Consider the following 13,404-nt stretch of genomic DNA (forward strand, 5'->3'; position numbering starts at 1 on the left):
GTGGGAGAGGTGACTTATCACTGTGAAGGGAAGCCAAGTGAGGAGGCTGGCTTAGACTCAGAGCTGAATTTGAGAGAGGAATTCAGGAGTATACAGTTTGTAATACCCAAGTCCTCACTTCCTTTCTCATCACGTTAGGGTTTAATCTTCTTGGTAGATGACCAAAACATTTTACCTTCTCAGAAGAGATCACAGACAAGCTAATCTAGATGTTTGGGCAATTTCCAGGTAGAATACAGTCAGCTCCCTGCCTCCATGTAACCCATGGCTTTTAGCACCACCACCACCAGTGTCTGTTCCTCCTGGCCAGTTTTCCTTTTTAACACATATATATACACACACACACACACACACACACACTTAAAAACAGTACAGTGCTAACTCCCTGCTAGTCTGGCTCATCCTTGGGATGCTGAGATACGGAATGAGGTACTTCACATAAGAAAGCACCATTCCCGGACCCTGTTTTCTGATGCCCAAAGATCAGGCTTCTGGGCCTTGTATTTCAGGCACAATCTTATTGCATTGATAACTAGATTGAGGTGGGGACATGTTACTAGCTGGCCCAGATCACTCAGAAGTACTCCCACCACCTCTGATTGTGTTCAGGTGGACAAAGAATCCTTTCCCATGGGCCATCGTTGCCACTGAATGAAACTTACTATTTGCTTTAGCACACTTCTGAGTTCCCTCTGGATCTCAGGGGAGGAAGTGGAATCTTGCCCAGAGGCCACCTGTATGTGCGGAGGCAACAGACAAGCGGCCTGAAAACAGTATGCCTCCTCTGCCTCTGCTCCGCTGCACTGGACTTGCCTTCTCGAAGCAGAGCTGTCCCAGGCCATACGACAGTCACCATTCTTTGCACTTTGGACCATTAAGAAACTGAAACAGCACTCCCTCTCCCTCCCACCCTGTCTTTTCCGTTCCCCTTCCCTCCCTTACCCATTGCACTCTTCCCGCTCTGCTTGGGGGCTGCATCACACCTCAGCAAAGGCTAAGCTATACTGTTCTGGCTTCTTCCCGCATCGCCGGGCGATGATGGCCAGGTACAGCATGAGGAGGGCCACCCAGTAGCAGCCGTACAGGATGGCCCCAGAGACCAGGAAGGCCAGCTCTGTCTCACTGAACAGATCCTGGCAGTAAGCTGTGTAGGCCAGCCCCCCAAGGAGGACTGCCACCCAGATGGACACAGGGATGAGGCCAATGAAGTTCACCACGATGGTTTTTCGGCCAGAGGTGCCCCAGCCAGACTTGTTGATGGTAGCAATGGCAAAGATCTTGGCCGGCAGGAGGCTGGACATATAGAGAAGGGAATAGAGCGACATGAAGATCATCTCTGCGTTGCCTCGCAGGAAGCAGGCGTAGGTGGCCTTGATAATGCCCACTAGCTGCACCGTCAGCAGGAAGAGGAGAATGTTCCAGATGCGGCCCCGGTAGAAGAGCTGTATGACCGTGGCAATGAGGAAGAAGGGGAAGAAACCTGTGACCACTGACTCGTAGGTCATCCAGAGGTGGTGCTTGTGGAACCACAGAGAGTTGTAGAGCCACTCCCGGAAGTAAGACTTGCTCCAGCGGGTCTGCTGGTTGAGCCACCGGAGGTACTTGGTTGGGGTCTCCGTGAGGCATTTAGAGCGAGCTGTATACTTAGTCCTGTAGCCGAGACTCAGGACTCGGTTGGTGAGGTGCCGGTCATCCCCAAAGCTGCACTTGCTGCCCAGAAACTTCTGGTGGTACCAGTCCTCCAGGAATTGCTGAAGGAGGCTGTTACGATACATGCCCAAGGGCCCGCTGATGCACTGCACACAGCCAAAGTAGGACTGGCAAGCCCGCTCCACGTTGAAGGCCATCCAGTACCGCACACTGCTCAGGAAGGAGATCCATGAATCGTACTTGTTGAGGATCTGCAAGGGAACCAGAGATTCTGGGCCTCCTTGCCTGAGGATGAGAGCCCCAGGAGACAGACACCAGAGACCAGGAGGCCTCCCTACACTCTGAGATCCATAGCCCTTTGCTCTAGTTCCTTGCCACAGGTCCCAGCTCACTCAGAGCTGGGAAACCAGAGGCTGAGAGGCGGCAGCCACACCCAGTCAACTCTTTTCAGCACCAGCCCCACCTCTCCCCTGTGTCACATGCACCGACTGTCCCAGTGAAGTTGCTCTAGCAGCCAAAGCCGCCTTCAGTCTCAGGACGCAGCCTGTGGTGGTGCTGAGAGAAAAGCTTGAGAAAGAAGCAAAGTTAACACCCAGCTCCCCATCCTGACCCTTTCTGCAGTTGGAAAGCTTCTTGGGAAGACATGGTATGTTGCCAGCATTTCCCTTGGAAGAAGATCTGGCCCTTTACTCATACCATACTGCACAGAGCTCTTCGATGCAATATCCCCAACAGCAAGCGTTTTTCAGGGGGTCTAACTTTGGAGGTGCTTGCTGCACCACTGGCCAAAAAAGGAATCACCCTCTAGGATGGATGGCCTCAGAACACTGTGCCCCTCCCAGCAGCACAGGCTCTCTACATACCAGTCAAGTAATTTTCTGCCCCCCTGCCCCTGGTGGAAATACAACAGGAAAGGGGGTGGGTAGAAAATGAGCCCTTCGGAACCAGTGAAACTGTCAAAGAGGAAACCCCCCTCCAAAACAAAATGCCCACTTCCCCAGGATATCCAATTAGATGAAGAAGCAGAAAGAATCCAGACCCTCCACCCCCAGGAATCCTTGGTTACTTCTTACTTGGACATCTCCCCCGACTCCCCCTACTTGAGGGTCCTCCTCCAGGACTCGAAGCATCTCAATGGTGCAGGCTGGATCCAGCACAGTGTCAGAATCACATACCTGCAGAAGGGAGGCACTGTCAGTCCATTCTGACACTGACACACCCACCCACCCCACCCCTGGTGGCTCACTGCCTGAGGGACATAACCCCTTCACCAGACATACTTCAAACCACTAACAAAGAGATCTATGCCAAATAGAAGGGGTGAAATGAATTACCAAGGGAAGTAAGAAACAGGAGAGTTCAGGTACCGACTTGATAGCTGCTTGGCTGAGAGAGGAACCCAGGGGACTTTCAGTGATGGGCCCAGAAAGAGAGAAGTGTCTAGGACTGGACAGATCTTTAGCCCTGATTGAGCCAGGCTCCTCAGAAGTGGTCTTAATATATTTCTCTGGGGTTCTTGGGAAGAAAGGAAAACGTCACTGAAATCAGATTGACAGGCACTGTGGCTCGAGCAAAGCCAGCAGACATTGCTCAGAAGGCTGAGAAATAGCTCCTACCAGAGGCTACCACCAAAGCTTGCTCACGGGATCATCATGGACAGGGCTGCCCTGTTTAGTCTCTTAGCCAGCCCAAGTGGAGGGTGTCTCTAGCCCAGTCATAGCCCCACCAGTGTGGCTGTCAGGCCATTTGTGCCCTGTTGGCCAGGTCTCCCAGACTAGGGCCCAGCAGAGCCAAGGACTGTTCTCACCTAGATGCCAGCTCTGGATGGACCTGGAAGCTGGTTGCAGCTCCTCCACTCAATCTGGATCAAATCCTGCCCACCTACCCTCCCCTCCATGGGAGATTGCTGGTTTGATTCTGTTAGGTGACCCATTATTGTTAATAGTTGAACCTGTACTACAAACACTTACCCTATTGCCTGACTCTTTGGTGTAAAAATCCCAGATAACCACTGGGTAGGGGAACTGGTTTCCTGACCCCTGACAGAGCAAGAAACAGTATCAACAGATGAGTCCAAAAATTCTTCTACTAAAGTTGCTGAGTGAGAGCCCACTAGCCTGCAGGAAGGGGGCTGCACTCCCACCCTCTGCTTTCTCTCTCCATGCTGGAAGACTCGGTGACTGCAGACAAGCAGCTGAGGGCAGAGGGGGCCTGCAGGAAGGGGGCTGCACTCCAACCCTCTGCTTTCTCTCTCCATGCTGGAAGACTCGGTGACTGCAGACAAGCAGCTGAGGGCAGAGGGGGCCTGCAGGAAGGGGGCTGCACTCCAACCCTCTGCTTTCTCTCTCCATGCTGGAAGACTCGGTGACTGCAGACAAGCAGCTGAGGGCAGAGGGGGCCTGCAGGAAGGGGGCTGCACTCCAACCCTCTGCTTTCTCTCTCCATGCTGGAAGACTCGGTGACTGCAGACAAGCAGCTGAGGGCAGAGGGGATCCGGGCAAAGTCATTGCAGCCACTCCCGCCTCCCCACTGACACATCCTTACAGTACTGGCCCAGACTGGGAAGGTCACAGGAGCCTCAGGCCACACTCCCAGAACCTCCTGAGCTTACAGGCCAAGCTTCCCAGCGCTGCTGGTCACACAACTACTCCAGCCCTGACTCTCATTCTTCACACTGCGGTACTTCCTTCACCTCAGGGAGGTCTTTCCAACTAAGCAAGGTTAGGAAAGGCTAGCGCTCTCAGCTGCCTGGGCTTCCCCACTGGCTGAAGCAGGGTTATCTCCTGAAGAGTGAAAGACACCTTCAGTGGGCTTATAAAGACAGACTGAAATCCAGAGTGTTCACTGACAGGCAGGCCCAGGGCTGCCCCAAGCAGTGAGCCCATGTGCCGACCAACCAGAGCACACTGGAAGAGGTGTGGGGGGCAGGGTTGAGGGGATCCTGTGCTTCGAGGGAAGAGACAGCAGTCACTATGGCTTGAGCCTGTGCCAGGGCTCAAGGGCTTTTTCTAAGTGGTCTGAGTCCACAGGCAAGTCTCAAAGGCCCCTTGACCCTAGACGGACTGCAGAATCAAGACCTGTCTCACAGTCCTCTCTGGCACTGAGGAGGCCCTTGGGCCTAGGAAGGCAGGAAGAGGCAGGTTTACCAACTCATATGCGAGGGTGCAACTTTCCAAACAGCCAAGACAAAAAAATCTGCAGCAAGCTAATTTTAGGTGGGTACCATATAGAAAATTTAAATATTGGAGTACGCAACATGCTGTCAGCAAGACTGTGCTGGTACGTAGGTGGGTGACCACAGCAGCTGCTATTCATTCAAGCGATGGGCATATGTGGAGAAGGACAGGAACAGAGAAGGGGGAACAGATGCTGGACCACAAATCTGGGTCCTGGGTGTCACTTTCTCCTTGGTACTGAGATGCATAATCTTTGATCAGTTTTCTCTAGGTTTTGTTATATGAAAACTGAAGCTGTGTTACCTTCTCAACATAATAAAATTTCCAAGGAGGTGTCAATGCCCGCTTCAGCTGGAAGCAAGGCAGGGTCTGTTGGGGTCCTGGCCCTGCCAAGATGGCTGCAGGACTGAGCTGGGGGGTGATTCGCACCTGTGTCCCTCCACCTCACAGACAAGAACTTGACACCAGAAAGAGTGAGACTTTTCATTAACCCAGAACAAACTGAGTGCTTTGGAGCATGATTCTTTTTTGCTCTTCCCCACATTTTGTGAAGAGGCTCATCCCAATGCTACCACTGATGAGGCAGTACTTGCACAAGGACAAATGGCCTGCGCTCAACTCCTAGCTCTGCTCAATACTGCTGTGTGACATTAGCCATGTTAGGCGTTCGGCAACTGCACGTCAGGCTCAGTTTCTGTAAGTAGAAATAAGCACAGTATCTATCCCCTAGGAATATTATGAGGATTGAAAGAAGTAAAACATATGAAGTACCTACAACAGTGTCTGGTATAAAGTAAATGCTGCACACTTGTTTCCCACTCTGCGGATACCAATCCACAGACCTGACAAGAGTTCAGAGACCTGCCCAGATTCACATAGCTAAGTGCCAGCAGATCCAAGATTCCCGCCTAGGTCTTCTTGACCCCAGGATAGCTGTTGAAAATTACTGTGTTTACTGCCTTCTTAAGTGTAGGAGAGGAAAGTACACGACACAGGGCACCTCGACTGGACCTAAAATTCCCCAGGAGAGTATGCCTGGCATACTGGAGTATGCTGGACACATCCACACAACCACACACACCTAGGGAGGCACCCTCACCTGGATGTAGTCCACCGAATCACCAAGGGCCTTGAAGGCCGTGTACATGACCTCTCGCTTGCCTCCCCACTTCTGCATGATGCACGAGAAGGTGCTGGCCCGCACCACGGCCCGAACGCGGTCCATGCCCTCCTGCAGGCTGGCCTCCGTCTCACCCTCACCCGCCTCATGGAAGTTGCTGCGCCACACGAAGCAGCCGGCTTGTTCGGTGCCTCCAAGCACCTCGTGGAAGATGTCCAGCATGTAGGCATCCTCCTGGCGATTGCCGTCCACCACCAGGACCACTTTGAGGTCGGGGAAGGCGATGCGCTGGGCTGAGCGCAGGCACTTGCGCAGGTAGTCGGGGTCCTCCTGGTACGCAGCGATGCAGAGCGCCACCGAGCGCCGCAGGGGGGAGGGCAGCTTCAGGGTCCGGCCTGCCCGTCGCATGCGCCGGTGCTCCAGGAAGGCAAACAGGCTCTGGATGAGCAGGTGCAGGCCCAGGATGGCACCGTACAGCCCGAAGGACAGGTAGTGTTTTTCTGTGTGGATGAACTGGTAGCCTGTCACGTAAGCTGCCAGGATCCCACCCAGCACTGCCAAGGCAAACAGGCTGGTGCCCACCACACGCAGGGCTGTTGTCAGCTGCACCGGCATCTGGTGGGAGAAGGTGGGAGAAGGGTCAGCGGGAGGCAGCTTCTCTGGTCAGTGGCCATGGGGGCATTTTCTCTGGGCCTGGCCTAGAACTGGGGAAATGATCCACCAATAACAACCATCACCATTTACTGAGCATGACTAAGACTGGAGACTCAAAAGCCAGACTAGTAGTAGTTTCGTAGAGACAGAGGACAGACTCCTCGGTCATGGGACTCTCCAGGCAAGAATACTCAGCTCTGCCACTTACTGTGTGCCTGTTATACCCCAGTTTATTCATCTGTAAAATGTGTGTTGCAGCATTAACCTCCTAACATCTTTGAGGATTAAATGGGTTATATACATAAAGCACTCAAAGCAGCGTTTATTATCGTTAGCTAAACCCTGAAACTGCAATACTTTGGCCACCTCATGCGACGAGTTGACTCACTGGAAAAGACTCTGATGCTTGGAAAGGTTGGGGGCGGGAGGAGAAGGGGACAACAGAGAATGAGATGGCTGGATGGCATCACCGACTCTGTGGACATGAGTTTGAGTGAACTCCGGGAGCTGGTGATGGACAGGGAGGCCTGGCGTGCTGTGATTCCTGGGGTCGCGGAGAGTCGGACACGACTGAGTGACTGAACTGAACTGAAACCCAAGACAGAGAGATCTGAGAGAGACCTAGATGGTGGCAGAACTGGGATCTACCTGACCCAAAGCTCTCACAGGCAAGCTTCAGTAGGGGGTGAGCCTGAGGCCAGAGGAAGCTCTGAGCATCTGAGAAGCCAAGAAGAGGGAGGAGGTGGAGGGGCAAGGGCAGGTAGGCAGCCTTTATGCCCTACACCCACCAGGGGATCATACCATGAAGAAAGTGGGGAAGGAAAAGATGAGAAAGAGCAGGAAACACAAAGAGGTGCCTGAGGGAAAAAAGGAGGAAACAGCTTCCCTTTCTCAAAACAACTAAATCTGTAAGAGAAAGTTTACCAACGTTCTCTGCTTTCTCACCGTTTTCTCTTTGACTTGAGAGGCAGCAAAGGGAAAGTAACCAGGGAAAGAAGACAAGGGAAAGAAAAGGAAATGAGAGCTGGGGTGTGGACAGCCCTCCTGGAAGCCCAGCACTGGGGCACCAGGGAGAACTGCAGTTGCCATTGCGGCAGCCCAGCAGCCCGGGAGGGGTGCCTGCCCGGGAAGCCCCATCCACTCAGTCCCAGTGCCCGCACGGAATCTCTGTCCACGGACCCCTGCCCCCTACTCCAGGAAATGCTGGCAGGTTTTGTTAGGAAAACTCAGGACTTCCAGCATCTGCCCATCTGAAAAGAGCTGTGTTTTAGTGAGCCGAGTCTAGCACTTGGTACTTGAAGCCTTGTGCTGGAGACACAGTCCTGCTATCACCCTGGCTGCCTGATCTTGCCCAAATTCTCTGGGACTTAGCAACTCCCCCGGGAGGGATTCCAATGGTTTCCTGTTCCATAGGTCCCAGGTAAATCATTATACTGATTAGCAGCCCTGAAGGACTGAGTGGGGGAAGGGGAGGGGTTGGGGGAAGGCTGATGAGGACAGCTTCCTGCCCTCTACTCTGAGGCCCTCTCCTTGCCACCTGCCTGATCTGGAGAATCCTGTTACCACCACCGCCCACCCTTTACAGACAAAGGGGTCTCACTTCCAAGCTTGCTCCAAGTCTAGGTCTCACTCAAACTGACTCCTGACTGCCACCTCAACACGAACACACTTTCTTGCTAGGTGGCTGATCCCCTGCCACCTCTCACACAGGAGAGGTGAGGAACACGCAGTCGGTGCCTAAATCAACCGGAGACTCAGGCCTCAGCAGCATTCCAGCAGTTTCGGTCCGGAAAGTGCTGTTGGCAGCTTCACCTCTCCGGGAAGCTCGGCCTCCGGGCGGTCTGCCCCGCTGTCCCGGGGAGCCTGCCGTATGCTTCCTCTGCAGGATTCCCAGCCGTCCTTGTCTCCCCCGCCCCGCCCCGGTGGGGGGGCCCTCGCACGCGCTTGCAGTCCACGGGTCCCTAGGCCCTGCATCCACCACCCAGGAACGCCCCCACCCCTCTAGAGCTTATATGCCATGGGGGCGCTGCGGGCACTGCTGCCTGCCTGCGCGCTGGTAAAGAGCAGGGGGCGCCGAGGCCAACCCAGCAACCTGCCCGGCGCTGGCGCCCCGCCTCGGTGCAGTGCCAGAGGCGGTGGCCCACCAGGTTAACGCAGCCCGGAAGGCACTGGCCATGCTTCTCACCCCCGCCAGACTCTGGCTTTCTAACGAAGGCGGTGCCGGCCACACCCACGTGCCCGTTTCTCACGACCTAGCCGGGAAGAAACGGAAAATGCAAGGAATCAGTCGGACCAGGCCCCACTCACCTCCTGGGGGGCAGGGGGGCGGGAGCTACCTTGGCAAAGTGCGCCTGCAGACAAAGGCGGCATCCTCAGTGTCGCCGGCCCCCTCCTTTCCCGGGCAGGACCCCTCCTTCCCCGCTCAGGAACTAAAGGCTTTATCCTGGCACCCCTACACCACAGAGGCCCCAAGAAGGTCCCGCAGCCAGAGACCCCATGTGCAATCAGGCTCTGGTGCCAGCTCCGCCTCAAGTGGCCCTGCCCAGACAGGGGACCGTGTCACCCCTCAAGCCGGCGGAGAGGAGCCTCTTGTCCCCCTCCACCCGCTTTGCTCAGAGGTGATCCAGGAGAGCTCGGCCCCTGTAGGTTAATGCGCACCCGGCTTCAAGGGCAAGAGATTGGGGACGCTCCCTAAGCCCTCCCCCTACCCCGAGAGACGTGGGAAAGAGAAAACCTCCAGCCAAAGACGAACGCCGCCAATATACTCCTGACACTGCGCGGGGCTGCCCAGTCTGTAGCCTCTCTAGCTGACAGGTGTGCCCTGCTGCGGGGCCCACACGCGGCGGGACGGAAACTTGTGCGCGGGGCAGGGGCTCTTTCCTTTGCGCCCGGCCGCCCTCCCAGTCCCTCCGAGCCCACAAGGGAAGGGGAGCCCAGGCCGCGGGTACTTGGCGGCCACGGCCCGGCTGACCCGCAGTAACCGGGGCGCCGAGCATCTTGGTGCCTGGACAGGTGCGAACACCCGGGAGGGCCTGGGGCAGCGAGAGGCTCCAGCCAGCCTGGTGCCCCTCACCGTCGTCCACCTCCTAATCCATTCACAAAACAGGAGCCGCAAGGGAGGAAGGGAGGAGAGGCTGGAGAAGGAGAGGATGAAGAAAGGGAGGAGGGGTCAGTGGGGAGGGGGCTACAGGAACGGCCGCCGGGAAGCCTGGAGATGCCGCAGCCCTCAGCCCGCCTCGCGGCGCTGCACGCAACACCCACACGGCTGGGGGAGCCGGCGGGGTCCGCGGGGCTCAGCAAGCGGCACCCCTGGAGCCCGGCGCGCCCGGGTCCCTCGGGCAGCCCGCCCCTCTGAGAGGGCTGGCCGGCTGGCCAGGCCCGCGCTCACCGTGCCGCCGGCTGCCCGCGCTCCGGTGCTCAGCAGGCCCGCGGCGGCTCCATGCCCCTCCTCCCGCTCCTCGCCGCCGCGTCTCGCTTCACCGTGCGCCGCTGCTGCCGCGCGCTCCGACTGACGAGCGCTGGCCCCGCCGAGCAGCCTTTAAGTACCGAGCGCGCCCCCGCCGGGAGAAGCGCCCTCCTCCGGCCCTGGGGCCGGGAAAGTTGGGAAGAGTGGGAGGGCTCCCCTGAGGGCTGCGAGGGAGCATCCCCTTCCCGGCTCGGCCGGGGGTAGCCCCACGCGGCCGGCGCGCGGTGAGACGCAGGGTCCCGAGTGGACGCGACTCCTCCTGCTCGGAAAAACTCGCAGCCTCCGCACACTCCGCAATTGGGTTCCCCAACCGAAGCCAAAGCCGAGTTCCTCCGCGCTCGGCCCGGAACCAACTGCCCAGGGAAGAGGTGGTCATTGTGCTCAACCTGGAACCTGAAGCTCAGTTAACTTTAGTATAACCCATAGGGGCTTCCAAAATTGTGAAGCCCTCTGCCCCGCTCCCCGTCTTCTAAGCCTCGAACCCTACTCACCCTGCAAAGCGAGCAAGCAGGTAGAAATCCCCCGACTGCTGCACGCGAAGGCTTTGTGTACAACACTCCCTAAAGCCAAAACAGCAGAACCTTCCCGCTGGGGGTAAAAAAGGCTCAGAAGACAATACTCGTTAAATATATATATTTAAAAAAAATGGTCAAAGAAGGTGTTAACAATTGTGACAAGCTCTGAATTCCGCAGTGGGGCGCTGATGACTTTAAGGCTTTCAAACGCTGCAACGGTTTTGCAAGAACCTTGAAAATTCCCTGTGTCCTAGAGCCAAAACCAATTCCTCCTCCCCTTTTTTTACCCCTTTACTTCCGACACCCACGACTTCCTAAATTCCCAACTGACCTTATCACCAGAGGTTTCCAAGTTCCCCAAAGGTGAGGCTAGACCAGGGTGAGGTGGGGTGGGGTGGGGTAGAGTTGGGGAGAGATGGGGAGTTCTTAGCATTCAAGGAAGGAAGTTTACAATCAGCTAAACACAATGGTTTCTAAATCTCAGAAAATCTTGGATGTATTATAATTGAAGACTACTAAAAAATAAATCTGGTCCCATCACTTCATGGGAAATAGATGGGGAAACAGTGTCAGACTTTTTTTTTTTTTTTTTTTTGGGCTCCAAAATCACTGCAGATGCTGATTGCAGCCATGAAATTAAAAGACGCTTACTCCTTGGAAGGAAAGTTATGACCAACCTAGGTAGCATATTAAAAAGCAGAGACATTACTTTGCCAACCAAGGTCCGTCTAGTCAAGGCTATGGTTTTTCCCGTGGTCATGTATGGATGTGAGAGTTGGACTGTGAAGAAGGCTGATCGCCGAAGAATTGATGCTTTTGAACTATGGTGTTGGAGAAGACTCTTGAGTCCCTTGGACTGCAAGGAGATCCAACCAGTCCATTCTAAAGGAGATCAGTCCTGGGTGTTCACTGGAAGGACTGACGCTAAAGCTGAAACTCCAATACTTTGGCCACCTCATGCGACGAGTTGACTCACTGGAAAAGACTCTGATGCTGGGAAAGGTTGGGGGCAGGAGGAGAAGGGGACGACAGAGAATGAGATGGCTGGATGGCATCACCGACTTGATGGACATGAGTTTGAGTGAACTCCGGGAGTTGGTGATGGACAGGGAGGCCTAGCGTGCTGTGATTCATGGGGTCGCAAAGAGTCGGACACGACTGAGCGACTGAACTGAACTGAAAAAATGAATTTACCTATCTCCTGGATACCCCTGGGACAATTGCTATGAAAATCTATAGGAATGTGAGTTGCAGTCTGCAAGTTGCTCCTCTCAGAAGTCTTAGGGGCTCACCATGACTCACACTGGGCCACAGAGCTTACCCCTCGGTTCCTCAGGTAAACAGACCCTTGACACATCTCTACCCACTCCCATCTTGCAGTATATCAACCAAATCATTTTGGACTCTTGCTTGAGAAAATCATCGCTAATATGCTACATAGTTTAAACATTCCTTTTTCGTGTGCTTTTTATAACAAGTGTTCAGAGACTTCCCCGATGGTCCAATGGTTCAGAGTCTGGCTGCCAATGTAGGGGACACGGGTTTGATCCCTGATCTGGGAAGATCTCACATGCCAAGGAGCAACTAAGCCTACGCACCACAGCTACTGAAGCTCAAGTGGAGAGAGAAGACCGTGGAGTAAGTTCTGTCACTGGCCAGATGGCACTAACCTCAGTGTCTTCATCCCAGAGATGGGGCTGAGTCTCTACATGACATGACTGTCATGAAGACTGAAAAGACCGACAGAGTAAATGCTCAGTAAAGGTTAACTCCAGCCAACTTCAACCAGAGAATGGCATCTGCTTGCCAATGATATGGATTCTACATACCTATCCCTCCAGGGTGTGACGCTTGGTGGCAGGAAGTTCAGTGTTCATGAAAAATGCCTTGTCTCAATTGCATTATGGATTTCCTGAGCTCTAAGTACTGCCTCTACACCCAGGGGCATTACAGAGCCTGGAGTTGCCAGCCTGGAGGAGCTATCTAATTCTACCTCCCACTGCAATCTACAATTTTTTAGAACAGGGGAAACAAGCAGACACTGGGCAGCAACAAAAAATGAGTGATCAGCATGGTGGGAAGTGAATGCCCCATTTAAAGGGGATGTCCCTTTGAAAGGGACGGCCCAGCGTGGCCAGGTGCTCTATTGTTAGGAGAAGCCAGAAATTCAGATTCTTATGTGAAGTCTTCTACTGAAGTGTTAGCTACTAATTCAAACGTTAAAAAACACTCCACAGGTTAGGCCAAATGTGTCTGAGTCAGATCCGGCCAACTGGCTGCTTGAAAGTGACCTGTTTAGACGATTAAGGAACAGAGCAGCCAGTTTGGAAAGATCCCTTCTGCCCTCAGCAACACAGCAGCATGACTTCTCTGTGTGCAAGTTTCCTGGGGCTGCTCTGGGATCTCATGCCTAGTTAATTTCCAAGACTCCAAATTTGTCCCACAGGCTTAGTGCCTAACTCACTCAGCTGGTTCCAGGGAGGTTTACAGGTGGTGAGCTGCTATAGCACCACCTCACTAGTCAATTAAAACCTCCGAAATAAACAGCAGGCCCAGGGCACCATTATGAGAACAGTAAACACTCTGCCCATATCCACTGGCTTGGCCCCCTAAATGGCTTCCCCTGGGGAGCAAATTCTCTTTTTCTGGTCTTCAAGGCCAGGCGACCTAGTGTGATCAGGCAGCTAGAAGAGCTTTACCCTTGTGGCCAGGCAGAATTTGTCTGTAATTAACATCCACTTTGCTGGGCCCTATTTGCATTAGTCTCTTCAGGGGGAGGTGGGTTGGGGAATCTTTAAGGGGCTGATACAACAAAGCTCACAT

The 13,404-nt window shown here is 54.3% G+C and overlaps 1 protein-coding gene across 1 annotated transcript; it reads right to left on the reverse strand.

Moving 5' to 3' along the window:
• Positions 1-960: 960 nt before the first annotated feature.
• Positions 961-10,309, reverse strand: HAS3 (hyaluronan synthase 3). Its single transcript, XM_055412450.2, has 4 exons — positions 9,989-10,309; positions 5,926-6,561; positions 2,724-2,825; positions 961-1,901 (listed from the first exon to the last, which is right to left on the reverse strand). Exons 2-4 carry the CDS (start codon positions 6,559-6,561, stop codon positions 978-980), a joined length of 1,662 nt encoding a protein of 553 aa, XP_055268425.1. The 5' UTR covers positions 9,989-10,309; the 3' UTR covers positions 961-977.
• Between the last annotated feature and the right edge of the window lie 3,095 nt (positions 10,310-13,404).

This window comes from Moschus berezovskii, chromosome 22 (genome assembly GCF_049115385.1).
Source record: "Moschus berezovskii isolate FMDL1 chromosome 22, NW_MosBer_1.0, whole genome shotgun sequence".
Classification (NCBI taxonomy): domain Eukaryota; kingdom Metazoa; phylum Chordata; class Mammalia; order Artiodactyla; family Moschidae; genus Moschus; species Moschus berezovskii.